At 42.4% G+C, this 20,230-nt stretch overlaps 1 protein-coding gene across 1 annotated transcript in view; it reads left to right on the top strand.

Annotated features, from left to right (window-relative positions):
* The window catches only part of DDAH1 (dimethylarginine dimethylaminohydrolase 1), a 134,476-nt gene extending 114,483 nt beyond the window's left edge, over positions 1-19,993 (top strand). Inside the window, exons 5-6 of the mRNA XM_081086411.1 lie at positions 14,691-14,834; positions 17,017-19,993. Coding sequence (XP_080942537.1) covers positions 14,691-14,834; positions 17,017-17,133 — 261 coding nt within the window. The 3' untranslated portion in view covers positions 17,134-19,993. The remainder of the gene's footprint in view (positions 1-14,690; positions 14,835-17,016) is intronic.
* Positions 19,994-20,230: the final 237 nt, after the last annotated feature.

Consider the following 20,230-nt stretch of genomic DNA (forward strand, 5'->3'; position numbering starts at 1 on the left):
CCAGGTATGGCAGAGCAAAAAGCTAGAAGGATCCTGGATTTCTGATGACTGTCAAGTCACTACACCAAGTATGTCATACTCAAAGGCTAACATTGGCCAAATAAATGAGGCATGCAGCCTGCGGGCCATGAGTTTGACATGCTTGCACTACAGTACTCAAAACTCCTTTCACATGAGAGAAAAACAAACATTTTTAAGTCACTTTGGGAGGCAGGTAGTTTCTGTTACAGTCTAATTTAGTCCTAATTGATAAAGGCTATCTGCCTTCACTAGTCAATAACAGAAAATCCAATTCAGGCTGACCAAAACAATGACAGAGATTTATTGATCCATGTAGGTCTGAAGTAATGCAGATGTTAGGTTTGATCTGTCTGCTCCATGATGTCATTGGAAACCAGATCCTTTTATCTCTCTGCTCTTTCACAGATGGGCTTCATTATGAAGCTGGCTCCTGCTCAGGGGAGCACTGTGGCTGCCAGCAGCTGCTGGCTACATGCTTCCTCCCCACATTCAGGGAGGGGGCATCCGTCCTTCCGATCTTATCCACTCTCATTAGTCCAAATTGGTCTTCTGCCCAATTCCTGAACCAGTTCTAACCTTAACCCAGGAGCTCCAGTCCCCCGACTGCACTGTCACATGGGCATCGCAGCAAACTCACAGAGCCACTGTGGCATAGTTTAAATTTTCAAAAAGGACAGCTATACCTGTCAGAGAGCACACACAATTCTGCTATTAAGTTGTTTGGACCTAACTGCTTGATAAACAAAAGTGTTAGATTTGAGAGGTTTGTGGGGGCATATTTTGTTTATTTGTTTGGTTTGGGGTTTTGGGGGGAGTTGTTTTTTATTTTTGCTGTTGTTTTGACCTAGAAGCACCATAACCATATAACTGAGACTCTACAGGTCCTGTGCGTCAGTCCTGGAGCCAGGGGTGGAATTAGCTCCTCCCCAATTATGTGGGCTGCACAGGAAGGTATGAATATATACAAATGAAACTTGGGGTAGTTACTGAGAAAGCAGGGAATTGATGTGTAGGATGTAGCCACAATGTCCACTAGACCCTTAGATCTACATCCTCAATTTCTCTGAGGGGAGAATTGCCTTTGTTTAGGAAATGATAATCCTTTGGGGTAAAGGGACCTTTGTAGGCTTGGGATCAGCAGGAAACAATACAGCAGAAAAGAAAGCAAAACTGTCCTTCGTTAGAAATAGGAATGTGGAGATAACGAAGCAGAGAAGAAAGGGAGTGGGGAGAGGTCCGAATTGGAAGCAGAGTAGTCAAGTCTTTGAATACATCAGTGCTTAGTATTTTCCGTGTTTATGTAACTGCAATCCTCCAACCTGCCAAACCTGAGAAAAGTCTGTAACCCTACATGGATAGGGTTTTTTTGAGGCAATCCAGGAATGACTGTGTATGCTGACCTGGTTTACAAGGGATAGCACCTGAAAAATACATATCTCCACATAGATCTAATTCAGTGGAAGCTGAGCCAGAGAAAACAGGAGAGTATAATCTGCCTCCTTTCTTCCTCCCACCTTCTACCCCCTAAACTGGTAGAAATTATTAAGAGGTCACAGAAGAGTAGTTCTCAATCCTGTCCACATATTCCAGTCACCTGGGGGAGTGTTTAAAAAGAAAAACCAGCCCATGGGGTCCGGTGGCTCAGTGGTTGAGCTTCGACCTATGAACCAGGAGGTCATGGCTTGATTCCCAGTCAGGACATATGCCCAGGTTGCGGGCTCGATCCCCAGTGTGGGGCATATGGGAGGCAGCCAATCAATGATTCTCTCTCGTTCTATCTCTCTCTCCTCCCTTCCTCTCTGAAATCAATAAAAATATATTTAAAATAAAAATAAAAGAAGAAATACCAATGTTTTGCCTCACTCTGGGCCCAATAAATAAAACATCTTTATGGTTGGGCTCAGAAATCTGCATTTTTTTTTTAAAGATCCCCAGATTATTCTAATTTGTAGCCAGGGTTGAGAGCCACTGGCCCCTAGGACAGTCCATCAATCAAGAAATAGAGGTGCAAGACAATCGTATCTGACCTTGGAGAAGAGAGACCCCTTAACTTGGGAGTGAAGGAGGGAGGGGGCTATGGAAAAGCTGACAGTGTCCCTCTGGGCCCCACTTCAATCCCCTCCCCCAAACCACGGCCAGGGGGAAAGGCCTGGACTGATTCATGAGACCTCGGGTCATCCTCACTGCAGTTGACTACCTTTTTGTGATTTCAGGTAAATCATTTAACTTTTCATCTCTGAGCCCCTGTAAAAGAGAAGTGGGCTTGAGAATACCCAAATCCCTGCCTAGTTCTCAAATGTAGAATTCTTAGTTTTCTAAAAAACGGCACCACTTTCCTGGTGCTCAGATTATGTTATTAACGGTCACTGTATGAGGCTATCCAAGGCCATATCCAGACAGAGGCCAAGGTTTCTCTTCCCATGCCAGAATGTAAGACTTGAAATGCAGGGAGCCCAGTAACTCCCCACACAAGAGTAGGCAAGGTGGGCATGCTGCTTTCTTCAGGAGCCATGGTTTAGTTGTAGTCATTTGCAGGCGATTTCGGTTTCTCGTAAAAGGTATGTGGGGACAACAGCTGTTCCCTTAAACTCTAATTCATTTCCTTTCAGGGATCTTATTGAACCAGAGGAAGAATAGAAGAGTGAACAGTATACTTATTTGGAAGTTTGATTTCTTTCTCTTTCTTTTTCTGTATTTCTTCTTATTTCCCATAAGTATCTACTTTTCTCCTAACCTATGAATACATTTTATGGCTTTCTCCTAAAGACAGTGCTTCTCACCAGAGGCAACTTGGCCCACCGGGGGCATTTGGCAACATCTGGAAATATTTTAAAAATATTTTTTAAATATATTTTTATTGATTTCAGAGTGGAAGGGAGAGGAAGAGAGACAGAGAAACATCAGTGATGAAAGAGAAGCATTGCCTCCTGCCTGCACCCCCACTGGGGATCGAGCCCGAAACCTGGGCATTTGCCTTTGACTAGAATCAAACCAGGACCCTTCAGTCTGCAGGCCGACGCTCTATCCACTGAGCCAAACCAGCTAGGGCTGGAAATATTTTTGTCACAATGTGAGGGGATGGGGGAATGGATGCTACTGGATAAAGACCAGGGGTGCTGCTAAATATCCTACAATGCACAGGACAGTCCCCAACACAAAGACTTATCCAGCCCAACATGTCAGTAGTGCTGTGGGTGAGAAATGACAACCTAAAATATGAAGGAGATCTGTCAACCTGTTTCACAGAAGTTTCCATTTCTGAGCCTATCAGAGCAAGGTGCTTCCCCCTGACACATTTAGGGACAGCAGTGACTGACAATCAAGTAGCCCATGCCAGCAAGAGTGTTTTTCAGTAGCAGGGAATGGAATAGCTACATGCAGCCCCAATATTCATTGGTTTTTTGTGTAACATGTTATTTTCATGCATCGGAACTACTGAGTATACAATGGGCAAAAATTTCAGAGATGTGAAATACTCACAGAAATTGAGGAACAAAGCCACATGTAACTGCTCTCAGGGGTGCAAAACCTCCAGAGGCTTTTGTTTGGCCATTTCTCATCTCTCACCTTGGTGCCTGCCCCTCTGCTGCTCAAGGAACAATAATGCATTGCCACCCACTGTCTTTTCCCATTCCCAAAGACTTGGCTCCTCTTTTATCTACTAAAGAACATAATAGCTAGCTTTGCGGAAACCAGCCCATAGAGTCCAGTAGCAAACGCAAATGGCTTCAGGGCCAGATCTTCTCTGTCTAAAATGTATTTAAACACAAACTTTTAAAACTATATATATGTTAAATAAGTTGTATGTATAAGAAAAATTAGCTTAGAGGCTGCCAGTTCGTGGGCTCAGAGTCTAGGCGTTCAAGGGATATTAGCAATGTGGTAGTTTGGCATGACAAGAAAAGGTGGGCATTTGTAGGTTGACTTATCCGGGCATCAAATTCTGGATTTACTGCCTTAACATGTGGCCTTGAAAAAATTACTGAATTTCTCTGAACCTGGGTTTTCTCATCTATAAAAATGGGTTGTTTTGCAAAATGAGTGTAGAATAGGTGAACCATAAATAAATGGAAAATAGTTCAAAAAATGCTCCAGCTGTTTCTTGTGGTAGAATGTCCCAGGGGAACCTGAGAGATCACCAAGCCCCTAATACCCAGAGTTTACTTTTGGATGATGAGGTTGAGGGTGCAGTTATCTGGGGAAGCATAACCAGGGCATGACTTCAATAGCCAAGGAGGCAGCTGTCTACAGCGCTGACATACAGGGGCTGGCAAAAGTAGGCTTACAGTTGTTTGTATGGAGAAAGACATGCAGGTTATGATTATTACAATCACTTTTTTAACTCATAAGAATGTCACTCACATACATAAACCTACTTTTGCCCACCCCTGTACAAAAGATGAGAAGAAGACTATGGGAGACTTGCTTCTGCCACAGAGCTAGGCTTAGAGAATTCATGGGCAGGGGTTTGAAGGGAGGGCAGGATCCCAGACTTTGCATCTGCAAGGGGTGCTTTGGTCTGACTTTCTTTCCTTTCTACCCCTGAAATTAGAAACTTCGCGCTGTGACCCACCCAGCGAGCCTCCCTTGTTCCTCCTCCCCATGCCCAGGGCCCAGAGAGCTCAGAGTGTCCCCTAACAGCATGGGGGGTTCTCCCAGCCTTCTACAGAAACCTTTGTTTTTGAGGGTTCCTTCCAGAAATGGTTCATGTGATTTCTGGCTGCAGTTTGAATAACAGAAATCTTTCCTCCACATATTTAGTGGGTCGTGTACTGAGCATAAGCAGCCATTCCTAATATGAGAGAGAATTGAAGGGGATATCCGCCATTGAAAGTATGCTCAGATTTAACCAAAAAGAACCAAGTAACCTCATTCTTAGAATCTATACAGCTCATCAATTTAGACAGGATGTTTAAAAGCCACCTCTCTCAAATTCTGCTCATTTTGACCGGATTTGCAGAAGGACTAAGAAAAATGAAAACATGATATTGATTCTAAAATGCTATCCATAGCTCTATTGACTCAGCTTTAAAAGGACTGCCTGGGCTTGATGCCTACTCTGTTGTCAGGCTCTCAATAAGTGCTTGATGGATGGATATAAATGCATGAATGATTTTATATACCCAGTAACAATGAAAGTGTGCTTGAGTATCGTATATTGTATATCTCAATAGGATCTATAATCAGTTGTTTTCAATATGGGCTCAGTTTTGATATGTTGACATGGGTACATACGTATATTTCATAGAAAAATCCATCACGAGTATGCCACAAATGTGCTCTGAATTTCCTAAATATCTCTAAATACCTTCTATATAGCTTTGCTTCAATATTTGACCAATAAGTCCTTCATTGTCCTGTGAAACAACATAGCCTAAGAATTTGTTTTTAAATAATTGAGGTAATACAAAAAAGCCATGAGTAACAAACAAGTGGGCGAACAGAGCTGCCTTCCAGTCCGTTGGATGAGAAAATTCCCAGAAATGTTGGGAACTGCCGGAAATGCCTGGCTGTTAATGCATCCAGCCATGTAAATCCTCTTGGGCTGAAAGCCAGACATTTCCCACTCTGCTCTGTGACAGCTCCACTCTGGGGAGCGAGGCCGGTTCCTCCAGACCAGCAGCTGCGTAACAGACCACGGCGTGGCCAAGATGATCCTCAGAGCACTTCCTCTCCATTGCGTGCCTGCTTTGTTGAGGAGGTGCCTCTGACAGAAGTGAGGTTGGTTTTCTCTTTTCTGCCAGCATACCCTCCACGTGCTTGTCCTACCTTAAACTATGGATTATCATCTCCTGAAGGCAGAGCCTGCGACTACATTACCTTGGCATCGTTTTCCCTTTCCCACCTCCCACCGCCAAGGTGTCTACCCCAAAGGAGAGCCTCCATCAAGGACGTGGAATTGAACTGAAAACCAATTATATCCAACCCCAATAATATTTACTATGCTTTACACAACGTGGAGCAATTCCTTTGAGAAATGGCAGAAGTCAGACAGGCATTTAAAGCAGCATCTTCTCAGATCCTCCCCAAAGCCCTACAGAACTGCTATGTATCATCCAAAGTTGGGGACTCCTGGGGAGTTTGTGGTGCTGTGGAAGGGTTAGGGCTTTCCCCTTTCAGTTCTGTCTTGAGGGCAGAGTGTGAAGCGCAATGTACCATCCCTGTAGTTAAAAGAACACTTTACAGCCCAGCTGGTGAGGCTCAGTGGTTGAGCATCAGCCTATGAACCAGGAGGTCATGGTTAGATTCCCGGTCAGGGCACATGCCCAGGTTGCAGGCTTGATCCTCAGTGGGGGGATTGCAGGAGGCAGCCAATCAATGATTCTCTCTCATCATTGATGCGTCCTTCTCCCTCTCCCTCTCCCTTTTCCTCTCCCTTTCCCTCGCCCTCTCCCTCTCCCCCTCTTCTCCCCCTCCCTCTCCCTCTCCCTCTCCCTCTCCCTCTCTCTCTCCCCCTCCCTCTCCCTCTCCCTCTCCCTCTCTCTCTCCCCCTCCTCTCCCCCTCCTCTCCCTCTCCTTTCCTCCCTGAAATCAGTAAAAATATATGTGTGTGCGTTGTTGTTTTTAAAAAAAGAACACTTTATATAGAACCCTGGAGCAACATACCTCCTTCATCCTTTTATTAGGAAAAAATGTTGGAACATGGAACTAAACAGCCCATTCTCAGGGTGTTTGAAATGATGCTCATCTTTTAACAAAGGCTTCCGTGCATCCCCAAAGTGGAAACAAAGCCTGTCCCTCCACCTCGCCCTGGCTCCTCTTTGGGAGCCCGCGCTCTTTGAGGTGATGCCCTGCCAGGCAGGCCACATGAGTGCATCCTCCCAGGGCCCATTTTAACATGACAGGGAAAGGTGTTAGAGAGACGTACATCTCCTGAATCTTTCTCTGTGCGTTTGTTCCCCTCTGAATGGTGAGCACTCTGCATGTACATGTACACGTATCTCCTAAACCCAGCTATAAATAAATGCAAGCTGTCTTATTCAGACAATAGCAACATACAAAAGAAAGGAAAATAATCACTCTGACAGGAAAAGAGAAACCTGTTCTTTGTCCCAACAGACAGAATTTCTCTGTGTTTAAAATAAACACCTTTAAATGATGATGAAAGGAGGCTTGATTTGGGGTGGTGAACACACAGTACAATATGTAGATGATGTGTTATAGAATTGTACACCTGAAACCCATATAATTTTATTAACCAGTGTCATCCCAACAAATTCAATAAAAAAGTTTTAAAAATAAATACCTTTAACTCTTTCATGGAAAAAAAAAAAGCATTTCCTGTTTATTCTCTGTAGTTACCACTTCCTAAATCCTTTCCATTTAGAAAGACTATGCCTGACATAGCTTTTGCATTTTTTTTTTCTTTCCACAGTTAAGCAGAACCACTCACTGTTCCAAATGGGGCCTGTTCTATTATTAAAAGTCATTTCTTCTGGCACACTTTCTAACCTGTCTTAAAATGATAACCCTGGGGCCTTGGTAAATTAATTGAAAAACTTCTCCTTAAGTGGCTTTGGTGGTTTGTTAAGACATTTAGTTTAAGAGTAACTCTCCGTAGAATTTATCAGTGAATTACTTTATGTATTCCCAGCATTAAATTATTTCCCCACTAAGGAAATTATAATTCTTCACAGTAATGAAAAAAATTAAACTATCCTGAAATAATACTAAGTTGAACGAAACGTGGTGTGTATGTGTGTGTGTGTGTGTGTGTGTGTGTCCTGCCATTTAGTCTATTCTGACTCCTGGCAACCCCAAGGTGATGGCTGATGTCCACAACACCCTGTGCTCGGCTCCTGCAGACTCCTGCCTATGGAGTCAATCCATCTCGTATTTGTTCTTTCTCTTTTCCTGATGCCTTCCGTTTTCCCCAGCGTTGCCTTTTCCAAGGAACCCTGCCTTCTCACGGTGTGCCTGAAGTTGGACAGCTTCAATTTTGTCATCTTTGCCTCCAGAGATGGTTCAGCCTTAATTTTCTCTAGGGCCCACTTGTTCATCTTTCTGGTGGTCCAGGGTATCGGTAGAGCTGTCCTTGAACACCATATTTCGAATGATTACTGGCCCTTATGCCAGTAATGTCAGGAATGTTTCTACTAGAAGGTATAAATTATAAATGTAAGACCCAGAAAAGAGAGAAACACTAAAGAGTGAGGAAAAGCAGTGATTGGAATATCAAATAAATGCCTTTAACTGAAGAACAGTGCAAACACATAGGAACCGGCATGGGGGTAGGATTGTTCACTCAAGGAGGAGAGGGTGGGAAGTGGGAGGGAGCGTGGAGAGAGCTGGAGCCCAAGTAAATAAGGCACAGGGAAGGGAAACACACAGTCTCTATTATGTTAACAAAACTGGGCACTTTCAGAGGTGGGCACAACCTCGGAATTTTCGTTTGTTCCCTCACTGATAAACAAGAAGTCAGCACCGATAACAATCCTTGGTAACACTTCCTCTGGAATGTACAACATTCCATGTTTCTGCTTCATAGTCACCACCGGACATGCATGAGTCATACTGAGAGGCGGGAAATGTGCCCAGGCTGCTTATGGGACCCTGGAAGGTATAGTCGGCCTGTGGGGTATGGTCTTGCCATACTGCTTTCTCCTTCAGCTTACCTTGTACATTATGATTTCTTTATCTATGAGAAAAGAAGTGGAATGAATCGTCTGTAGACCATGAATTGACCTGGTAGCTAGTCTGAACGTGATAGACCAGAATATGCTACCCACAATTCTCCCAACTGCTTAGAACATTAAGTCAAGGGAAATATTAGATTTTCTGGGTTTTGTTTTTGTTTGTGTCTAGGCTCGACCAGGTAACGGCTATACATACCATGTTTTAAGGATTTCTGTGAGGCCCTTGGATCCCTGGGGTTCACCTTAGTAGACCTCTAGCCCAGGGGATTGTCTCCTTACTGGCCTGGATGAAATCCTGAACTCCTGGGGTGAATTAGGTCCAATCCCTGTGAACGATGACAGGCTGGTTCTGACTGCAAACATAAGCAAATGTGGCCCACCTTCCACAGGACACAGTGAGCAGGGATTCAGTCATCATGCAGTCCTCGCCCCTGTACCAGGAACGAAGCATGCTGGTCAGACGGACTGAGAATAACTACTGAAAAGTCACATAAGTCCTAGCTTCTCTCCTACAGTTGGAAACAGCCCATCTGTATTATGAGGAAACCAATCTGCCGTTTGAGTTCCTGTACCATTTTACTCAGGCAGGGGTTAAAGCTGACAGAGGCACATGTGTGCAGTTTGCTACACACAGAGTGTTTTCTTCCTTTCCTTCCTTTGCTTTAATGCTTTTAGCTGCTGTGCCCTCTAGTTCACCCCAGGTCCGCCGTTCCTTATTGTCTTACATCCCAAGACATCTGGGTTGGGAGCACAGGTTATAGCCCTTCTGTACAGCATGCAGAAAAAGACAAACATGGGCTCATTGATTTTAGCCTGGTTTACTTTATGTAATGAATTGTATTTATATCTCTGGACATAGACCATATCTTGTTTTTCTGAGCGAATGCAATTGTTCACGTAAGAATTGATCACTTAGTCCAGAGGTTCTCAACCTTCTGGCCCTTTAAATACAGTTCCTCATGTTGTGATGACCCCCAACCATAAAATCATTTTCGTTGCTACTTCATAACTGTAATGTTGCTACTGTTATGAATCGTGATGTAAATATCTGATATGCAGGATGGTCTTTGGCGACCCCTGTGAAAGGGTCGTTCGACCGCCAAAGGGGTCGTGACCCACAGGTTGAGAACCACTGGCTTAGTCCATCCCAGTGTGCTCCCAAGGTTCCCTATATCCTTAGAAATGAATGAAGAAATGAATCAATTAGGTACAAACATTTCAATCACCTGCTATATGCCAGGTGACCTGCAGGAAACAAAGAAGGAAGAGTGCTCACATTTATTACACACTTAATATGTGCTAGCTTAATATGTGCTGAGCACTTCGAGTGCACGATCTGTTTTGTTTTGTTATTTTTATAAAAAATAAACTTAGCCCTAGCCAGTTTGGCTCATTAGATGTAGCATTGGCCCATGAACTAAAAGATCCTGGGTTCAATTCTGATCAAGGGCATGTACCTCACTGCAGGCCCCTTACCCGGCCCTGGTCAGGGTGCGTACAGGAGGCAACCAATCAATGTGTCTCTCTCACATTGATGTTTCTCTCTCTCTCTCTGTCTCTCCCCCTCCTTTCCACTCTCTCTGAAAATCAATAGAACAATGCCACGGCTGACCGGCAGACTCTGAGTGATGGATGAATGATTACTCTGACACACATTTCTGTAAAAGAGAGGCTAAGGGGCTGTTTTGCTTTAGAAGCAAATAGCCTCAATTGTCTGCTTCCTTGGGCTTGTATTGTTAACAATAGCTTGAACTAAAATTAACTATTAGATACAATCAGCAGAGTAAGTATCCTTGAGAAAGCACCTGCCTCTGTAGTGTCTTTCAAACAAGGACATTTTGAAGTCTACACATAAAGATTCTAGTAAAATACCCCGGGGGTGAGACTTGTTTGGAAAAGTCAAGGCAGGGTCTGCAGCCTTTGGTAAGGTCCCCCTAGAGGCCTCTGACCTTTCAGAGAATCCTTTTATAGACTTTTCAACTGAGCCCCATGCTTCCCCACAGAAAAATACCCTTAAGTGAGGATTAACAAAAAATAAATAAGCCCTAACCGGTTTGGCTCAGTGGATAGAGCGTGGGCCTGCGGACTCAAGGGTCCCAGGTTTGATTCCGGCCAAGGGCATGTACCTTGGTTGCAGGCACATCCCCAGTAGGGGGCGTGCAGAAGGCAGCTGATTGATGTTTCTCTATCATCGATGTTTCTAACTCTCTATCCCTCTCCCTTCCTCTCTGTAAAAAATCAATAAAATATATTTTTAGATTTAAAAAATAAATAAATAAAAATTTAAAAAATAATTTTCAGTGTTGCTCTATGGAGAATAGATGTGGCATTTTCATCCCGTTTTAAAACTGAGGGACTTGAGGCTGGGAGAGGGATTTGCTCAAGGTCACAGAGTTAATGTGAAGCAGAGAAAAGTTTCAGACCCAGACCTTTCTGACTCCAAAGTCCATGTTTTGCTCACTGTAATATGCCTAGACCTGCACTCAAGGAATTAGTCCATTTGAAAAGAAAGAGAAACTTTGTAAAAAAACTAGCATATCAAAATTTGTCCTAATTTTGAAAAGCCTGGAATTTTTCTAACAATTCTCTCTGGGGAATCCAGGCAGAAGAGATGCTAAACCTGCAAGACCATTGGATTGCCTATTAAATAATGCAGGCCTTAGAAAGAAGGACACTAAAGAAATCACCATAGGAATGTGATGGGTATAGTGTTATATGGTTTTAAGAATAAAGATAGACCTCCAAAACAAGCTATTTTAAGATTGAAGTCAAAGCTTGCCAGAATAGTAGATAGGATTGCAGACTGGAAACTTGAACTCTGTTTGTCTGGTCATGCTGTCATAAAATACTAGTGGCTTATTAAGGGCTTGTTACCCTGCCTTATTATGAACATTATCTCCATTTAACTTTCACAGTAAGTATAAAAGACTATTATTATCCCCAGTTTTATAGGTGAGGAAGCCAAGAAGTCAAAAAAGAAGCTTATATTTACATAGTTCATAAAGGTTAGAGCTGAGACTCAAACCCAGGTCCTACTCCAGAGTTGATGGCCTTAATGTGCCCCTCCCACAGAATAATAAATGGAAACCACTGTATTTTGAAAGCATCCAAAAAGGAAGTCTGCATTAAATAGCAATTTATAATAGAAAAGACCTGGATTTTTTTCTCTTATATCAGCCTCTTCACATTCTTTGTTGGCATATCCATTCTTTTAAAAATCTTTGTTATTTTCCCCCATTGACCCCCTCCAGTCCCACCCCACCTCACCCCAGGCCCTCACCATCCCTTTGTCTGCATCCATGGGTTATGCATATATGCTACAAGGTCTTTGATTGATTACATCCCACCCGCTCAATCCCCCCTCCCCACCACCTTCCCTCTGAGATTCCGCACTCTGTTCCTTGCTCCATAGCATATCCATTATAGAAAGAAGGTTAAATTGAGTATGTTGTTAATTTGCTTAGAAAAGTTAATCATTAGGAGTGTTAACTTCTTAAGTGTCCCCATATTCTAATAGATCTAAGGATTCTCAATTGGGGCTCTATTGAAGAAACCACCCAACAGCTGATCTACTCTGTGGACCTACCTTTCAGAGAACAATTTAAATTTTAAAAGTGCAAGAGAGATGTTTAGTCAAGTCCTGTAGCTATACCAGACTACCGTGTCATAATAGGATTCATACACAAAAAGAAGTCATGGTACCACAAGAGAATAAATAATAAGTACTACATGAATACAGAAAAGTAGATGTTAATGGTAGTTAATAGGATAGAGAGAGAGTTCTGCTGCAGCTCTAGGGGTCAGGAAAGAGAGCACAGAGATTTATAAAGGTTTTGAGTTGCACAGATCTGGGCTTGAATTCACCTACAAAGCCTTGAGCAAGTGATTTGACCTTTATAAATCCAGCTTCTTCATCTATAACATAGGAACTTTGAGATCAGATAATAAATGTAAAATATTTATCATTGTTCTTAGTGTAATGTAATTATCTGTCAGACTCCTCCATTAAACGGTGACCTCTTCAAAAACTGGATCAATGTCCTCCTCATCGTTGTGTCTCTCAGCCTGTGATAGTGTGTATTAGTTCATCTTCTTTCTAATGTTTCCTTCTCTGTGATGGATATCCCATGATCAGATTACTCCTGGCCTCTCTCGACCCTTGACATATTTCACTAGGAGAAGTGGTTGGTTTGCCTGATTGGTGGGTCAGGAAGGGCTTACTACATACCACTCTTCACATTCTCTGGGGAGCATGCAGTCTCTTCCACACTTCCATACCATTCATAAATTCTACCTCCCAACGCCACGCGACCAAGTGGGCGAATCTGCCTAATTCGAGGGTCTAGGCATATGAAACACATTTTCACACAAATATTGAAAGGTAAAGGGACACCTATCTGGAAAGGAATATTAGAACCAGATTGTGGAAAATATCTTATTAATACCTTCATTACAAGACATTTAGGCAGATTCCTTAAAACGTATGGGTATTGATCAAGAATGGAAAGATTCTACATGACTAAGCCAAAGTAATACTTGCTTTGTTTTTGATGTTTGGACATTTTTGTTGTGTGTGTGGTTTTGGATGGGGGGTGTTTGGGGTGGTTTTGTTTTGATTGTGTTGAGGGGTTAAGATTAAGTACAATATTTTAAATTTTATGCAGACTTCATCTTATGTTATTTTTAAAGTTTATTTTATACGAAGGCACTAAGAAACCCATTGTTTGATGAATAGACTTGCTAAAGCAGTTTTTCCCCCAGGTATGGTCCAGGGGTCTGCCTCAGATTTACCTTAAGGGCTTTCAGAATGCAAATTTCTATGCCTCACCTCACATCTGTCAAACCAGAATCAGGTATTGGGGGTTAAAGCCTAGGAATATGAGTTTCACATTCTCCCCAGGTGATGTTTATGATAATTGTATTAAGGGCATACCTGCTAACAGACAGTGTAGCCAATTTAAGTGTTCATAGGAGAATATATATTGTGTATGTGTGGTTATTGGTAAACCGAGTTACTGGCCATTCTGAATACTGTTAATCTTTTTTTCCTACAGACCAGGTCAGCCCTGCTCATTCAGTCAAGGATACCATCACAACCCCACCTGGGGCCCTGGCCAGCCAGCTTGGTTAGTTAGAGCATCGTCCCATATGCCAAAAGGTGTGGGCTTGATTCCTGGTCAGGGCACATGCCTAGGTTGTAGGTTCAATTCCCCAGTGGGGGCATGTACCAGAGGCAACTGATTGATGTTTCTCTCTCACATAGGTGTTTCTCTCTCTCTCTCTCTCTCTCTCTCTCTCTCTCTCTCTAATCAATAAAAACATATCCTCAAATGAGTAGTTTTTTAAAAAAACAGCTGGGCCCTTTATATATGTGGCCATTTTGTGTCTTACAGATTATGAACAAAAACTAGAAAAATTATAGAAAGTTTTAAAACCTTTTAAAAATTAGAGACCACACACTTTTTAAAAAAATTTTTATTGATTAAGTTATTACATATTCGTCCTTATCCCCACATTACCCCCCATCCCCCACTCATGCCCTCACCCCCCTGTTGTCTGAGTCCATTGGTTAGGCCTATTAGCTTGCATATAAGTCCTTTGGTTGATCTCTCCCCTTTACCCCCACCCTCCCCTATCTTCCCTCTGAGGTTTGACGGTCTGATCGATGCTTCTCTGTCTCTGGATCTGTTTTTGTTCATCAGTTTATGTTGTTCATTATAGTCCATAAATGAGTGAGATCACGTGATGTTTGTCTTTCTCTGACTGGCTTATTCGCTTAGCATAATGCTCTCCAGTTCCATCTGCTTTTAAAAGAACAACCACAAGATGAACCCTTGCGATTCTTCCAAAGAGTCACAGCTCCGGCAGGTTTCCCTCTCGGGCTCTAAGTGACTAGGGGTCACGGACGGGAGCTTCAGCACAGCGCTGTTCTTGGGCCTCGGCTGCAAGCGTATGTCCACGACCCCACCTGCCCTCTGTTTGGGAAGGTGTGGGGAGGCACTCTGCTTTAGCCTGCTGTTTTCCTCTTGGCAGATCATGCAACAGATGAGCGACCACCGCTACGACAAGCTCACTGTGCCTGACGACATGGCTGCGAACTGTATCTATCTGAACATCCCCAGCAAAGGGCACGTCTTGCTGCACCGAACCCCAGAAGAGTATCCAGAAAGTGCAAAGGTAAAAATCATCCATCCTTGCAGCTGGCTAGCTTCCCTGACAATCTGCCTGACGGGGATTTTTTCACGACGGAATGACACATCACAGGGGCTTCCTTTTCCTCTGTACACATCAAATTACTAGAAAAGCAGAAAAGATGATATAAGGTAGGACACAGGGAAAGTGTCTTTAACTCACTCTTCTCATTCATGTTATTGGTCACTGGCGCCTGCACAGCGATTGATACGGCCATGCCTGGTATTCAGAGCTTTTCAGGTAAGTACTTGTGCTCCAGCCCTGATTAAATGCCCCTCCCACTCTCAGGTGTTCATTAAGCAAAGGGGCCTACAGCTAGATGGTCAGCTGTGTCATTGTTTTCTGACAAGTCAGAGTTGACCCTCATCAGAGGGTCATTTTTTCCTCAAGGCAGAGGCGTACGAATGACCCAAGGAGGTGGGTGCCCATTGTCAGGGCTGCAGAGAGAAGGGGCTACCCATCCTAGGATAATAAGCATTAAAATACAGATAGAGCAGAAAGGATAGAGCAGGAAGAGCTAGAGAACACTTGGGATCAACCACTGGTGCCTCTAAGAGTCTCTGTGTTTGTGTTCCAACACGGGAATTTTACCTAGATAAGGAATTTTTTCCTGATCTAATGAAATCTCCCTTGTCTTTAGGGCACTCCGCCAGTCTCATCTGTACACTTTAGTGATTTCAATCTAATCCTACCAAGCAGATAAAGCAGTGCCCATCCACAGATCTTTCAAGTGCCCCTACCTCTTAGGCATTCAGCATCTTCATCTATGCCCAGCTATTTTTCCTAAGCATTACAGAAGAGTTCGAAGTAACCATTGATCTTACTTTTTTCTTTTTTTTTTTTTTTTTTACATATTAGGCTTTAAATTTTTTTAGAAAATATTTAATATCACCTTTTAAATATGAAATACTGTTTAATTTCTTGGCTTATCCTCATAATCCATCTCCCTCTTAACAAAAGAGAAGGGTAGGGGATCCATAGACAATCTTTCTCTGTTTCCATGGCTGACACTGTGGACCTGAGAAAAATACAGGACTTCTGACCCCAGACTGGGCTCAGCCAGCTCTGGACGAATAGTGGGTCTCATACTCGAACTTTGGCAGCAGGGCTGTTTAAAAGACAGGTTCCTCGACCCCCACCCTAGAACCTTCGATATCAACAAACGCTCGTATCCCAGATTCACTTAGAGTGTCACAGCTCTGGATCCTTTATGCCTTTCAGCCACATTGATCGCCTGACTCCCAGATGATCATTAACTACTTCTGGATTTAGCCTTTGTCATCACCGAGAAAGATAACATCCTTGTGGACTGAGGGCTTCCCCTGTGCCAGGCACTGTGTCAAGCATGCTACATGCACTACCTTAGAGCCCTGTGAGGGCGCCATTCTTACCCCAATCTGAAGAGAAGTAATCCGAGGCTCAGAGGGGATGTCACCTGGCTGAAGTCACACTTTAGGTAGTAAGTTGACAGAACTGGGTTTGGAATCCAACTCTATCAGGCTGCCACTCTCTTAACCACTGTCTGGATTTTAAGGAACAAAGTGCTTCCTGAAGACGAATGATTGATTGTTTTTAGGCAGTGTGTTTTCAATTGATTTTGTGTTGTTGTTGTTGTGTTTCATGTGCTTTGTTTGATCATCAGAGAAAAATGTATGGACTGTTAATTTGAAGTTTTGACACATGCTTTCTATGAGTATCAAAAGATTCTGTAAAATTCACACCTGTAATTTAAAAGCAGTTTGATCTGAAATGCTTCACATAAATGATATTTTCTCCGGTTTTTCCCAGTGGTATTGGTGAGGAAAGAAACATTAAAGTAAGGTTATAAAAGTTTTAAAGTATGGAGAGAGAGTAATATTCAGACTGAAAACACGGCCACTGCCTTTCATATATCACTGAATCTAGCAATGACAATATCTCTAGTACCAACCACATTCTGACACATCTCTGGGTTTGAGGTTAAAGCACAGGGCTAGTGGTTAACCAAAGCTCCTAGCTCTATGGGTATGGCTGTGGGCACCCATGTGGTCTAGAGTGCATGCACATCTTGGGTGAAAAGCCTAAATTCACAACCAAATTAATTTTCTGCACCAGGTGTGGAGCAGGTGACAAGACAGAAGCAGAAACATAATCCTTCTTCTCTCCCTGTGCTTGACTCATGCTATAGGTTTATGAGAAGCTGAAGGACTACATGCTGATCCCTGTGAGCCAATCTGAACTGGAAAAGGTGGATGGGCTGCTCACCTGCTGCTCAGTTTTAATTAACAAGAAGGTAGACTCCTGAGTGGCAGTCCCGCCCTGCAGCTGGCTATCCTGCACTCACAAGGCCAACTGTCCCCACTCCTGTCGTTTTCATTGACAATCTACTGTGCCACTGTGCTACTAACTCTGGTTCACAGAAGTTCAATTTTAATTGTTTCGTTGTTTCATTCTGTTCCTTCTCCTCCATTCCCTCATGGTGGTACCTACACTGGATTTGCTAAAGAGTTAAGCAACCTAGAAATTATAGAGCAAATGAATTGTCAAAGTGATTAATGACTGTAAGGAAACACTCAGCATTTGTATTAACAGTGTGAAAATCATTTAGTTGCCAATATACGCTGAAGAATGTCTTCTTAGTGTGATAAGCTGGGATTTATCATTAATCATCTTTGGTTCCCTGGTCCATGGATTCTCCTTCTTTCCCTCCTTTTCTTCTAGCAAACCCTGAAGACTTTTTTCCATTACTTTCTTTTGCTTTTCTCACTTCTATCACATTCACCTTAACCTTGGGTAAAATCAGGAGTCTTGCCTTCTGGGTACCTTCCTGCAAGTTCACCCTGTCTGTCGTTGGTCTCCTCTGCCTCATGGCTACATCTTCCACTCTCCCTCAGAAGGGCAAATGGATCCCTCAGCAGAACTGTGATCACAGCTGTTTGGAGGTGAGTTAACAGCACAGAGGCACATCCTGACGGGGTTTCCCCTGGAGATCTAAATTCCAGAGAAGTAGGGCACCACACCTATGAAGGCAAATTCAGCACCAGATGGTTGCTAGGAAATCGTAGATCAAGAAGCTTGGAAATACCCCATGGGTATAACATCTTAGAAAGTCTTTAAGTCACATTCCATGAATTTTTGCTTTGTTACTGGCCATATATAGACTCTGAGGAATAGTCTTATTTTCTCTTCAGTTTATTCCACCCCACCACTTCCCTCTATTGTGACTCATCCTATTACTATCCTTCTACCACCGGCAATTATCCTGGCCTATCAAAGTTATTTCTTTCCATACAGACATCCCATCTAACACTGATTCTAGATGTCTTGTGTGAGCTGGATGATGCATGTTCAGGAAGTGATAGGCTGGGTACTTGAGACCAGCTGCTGACAATGGGCAATTCTTTGAAATACCCATGAACATTTACTGTGGAATTCAATTAAAACTGCTTTCCTCTCTAGCCTTTAAATTACACAACCTTGAACTGACAGGGAGCTCTTACATAAAACAATGCCACAGTGAAGGGAGAGATCATTGTCGTTGACTTAAGCCTGAAAGAATCAGCCTGTTGGCAGGCCAGGAAAATGGTACTTTCCAAGGAAGGGTGGCTGATCCAGGCATGTTACTGATTTTTCTAGTCATCTCCACCTTTCCCATATTGCCTGTGGCTTGTTGTTTAAGAGTAAGAATCAGGCAGATTGAGAAATGCGACTTCAAGTCTTGCTCTGCTCACCTATGTGTGTGTAATCAGACATTCCATATGTTTAATGATCGAAAGAGAATTACCTTCATTTCTTTCATCTCCCCCTTAGCAAATGGGAAGGAAACCAAAACATCCTTGACCATTCTCAGTCTATTTCATTTATTTAATGACTTTTTGCCAGAATTGGAAGAAATTCCTCTCCTCCTCGCTACTTAACTTTAAAATTCATTTCATATGCAAATATCTAGTTATATATATCCTATGATTAAACCATACCTTGGTCAATGTCACATTTCCAACTGTCTTATCATGAGAGAACAATATGTTTTTATCAGAGAGAGAATGAATGTTACCCACATGCCCTAGTTAATCAAGAAAAATTATCCTCAGCAGTTATGGTTGCCCTTTATGCTGGCAGAAGCAGAAATCCCCTCAGGAAAAAGTCAACATCTCAAAAACAACCACGGAAAAACCAACCCAATCAGCTGGTATAGGCTTACTATTAAAGCAAACTGGCACATAATCTTCAATGTCTATGTGCATCATCCCAAATTAAAGAACTGTTCTCTATTATGTCTAGTCACTTGCAAGGAAATAGATTTCCCTTTTGATTAATTTGTCCGACTAAGACTGTTTTCACTTCTCCTTTCCTTTGCTACTTTCCCTCTTTCCTTCACTTTGTCTCAAGAAACGAGGTAGAATCTGTGTGCCTCTTCAGAATCTTATTCTGCACAGCTGTGTCACAGAGAAGGCTGGCTTCTTTAGACTACCTATAATAGGATGTGAAAATCTGAAATATCTGCAGCATAATAGTGTTACTTTTTTTTAATGTTCTCATCAGCATAATGTTACCTTTAAAGGAGAATGATAACCTCTTGTCTATTGTGATTTATAAGGATAGATAAACTAACAGGAACTGATTTTTGACATTATAAAGACATTAGTGATTGTATTTAAGTAAGTAAAAGTTGAGTTATTTGGTCAGTCAGTAAGATTCAGTTTATAAGGACAATATAGAGAAAGTACATTATTTAGCATTATTAAACTAAGATGGATTGTTATAGAAATCAACAGGCAGATCTCACTAGTGTATATTGATTGCTCTTTTAAGCTACTGTGAACAGATAGATTGCTACAGCCATGTCTTCATCTCCAAGGGGAGAAAGTAGTCTGTAGATGAATACTGAGATGTATGTAGAGCTGCATGTTAGTCGTGGTGATTATTTACTCTTTAACATTCTACAGAACTCAGGCACGATTTCCACATGGTGTTGGGTTTATGCATTTCATTTTACTGACCACCTTGTTCCAGCCAATGTATGGTTATCCACTCTGTGTGCCAAAACCAGTAATGCCTTCACGGCCCTTTTGTCCAGAGAAGTTCTGCACTGATTTTAGTCTCTTGCTGTCCTGATCCTACAAGTATATCAGTTTCAATGGAATAAAGTGTCAGTTGTACTGTGATCAGCAAGTATGTCTGTCTCTCTTTTTTTAACAGAAAACTGCTATGGTGAATTAAGTCATCATTTCTTTTCTATCAGGGATGGGAAGTCCTTTTTTTTCTCTTATAAGCTGCAGAATTAGAAATACTATGCCAGTCAATCAACTGCCATCAGTAGCTCCAATTACAATGCTGTTTGAAGAGATACTTTATATTTTCAGACACTTAAAAAGTGTGCATGTTCCCCAGGCCAGGTCAGG

The sequence above is a fragment of the Myotis nattereri genome, assembly GCF_964212035.1.
Source record: "Myotis nattereri genome assembly, chromosome: 3".
NCBI classification, from domain to species: Eukaryota; Metazoa; Chordata; class Mammalia; order Chiroptera; family Vespertilionidae; genus Myotis; species Myotis nattereri.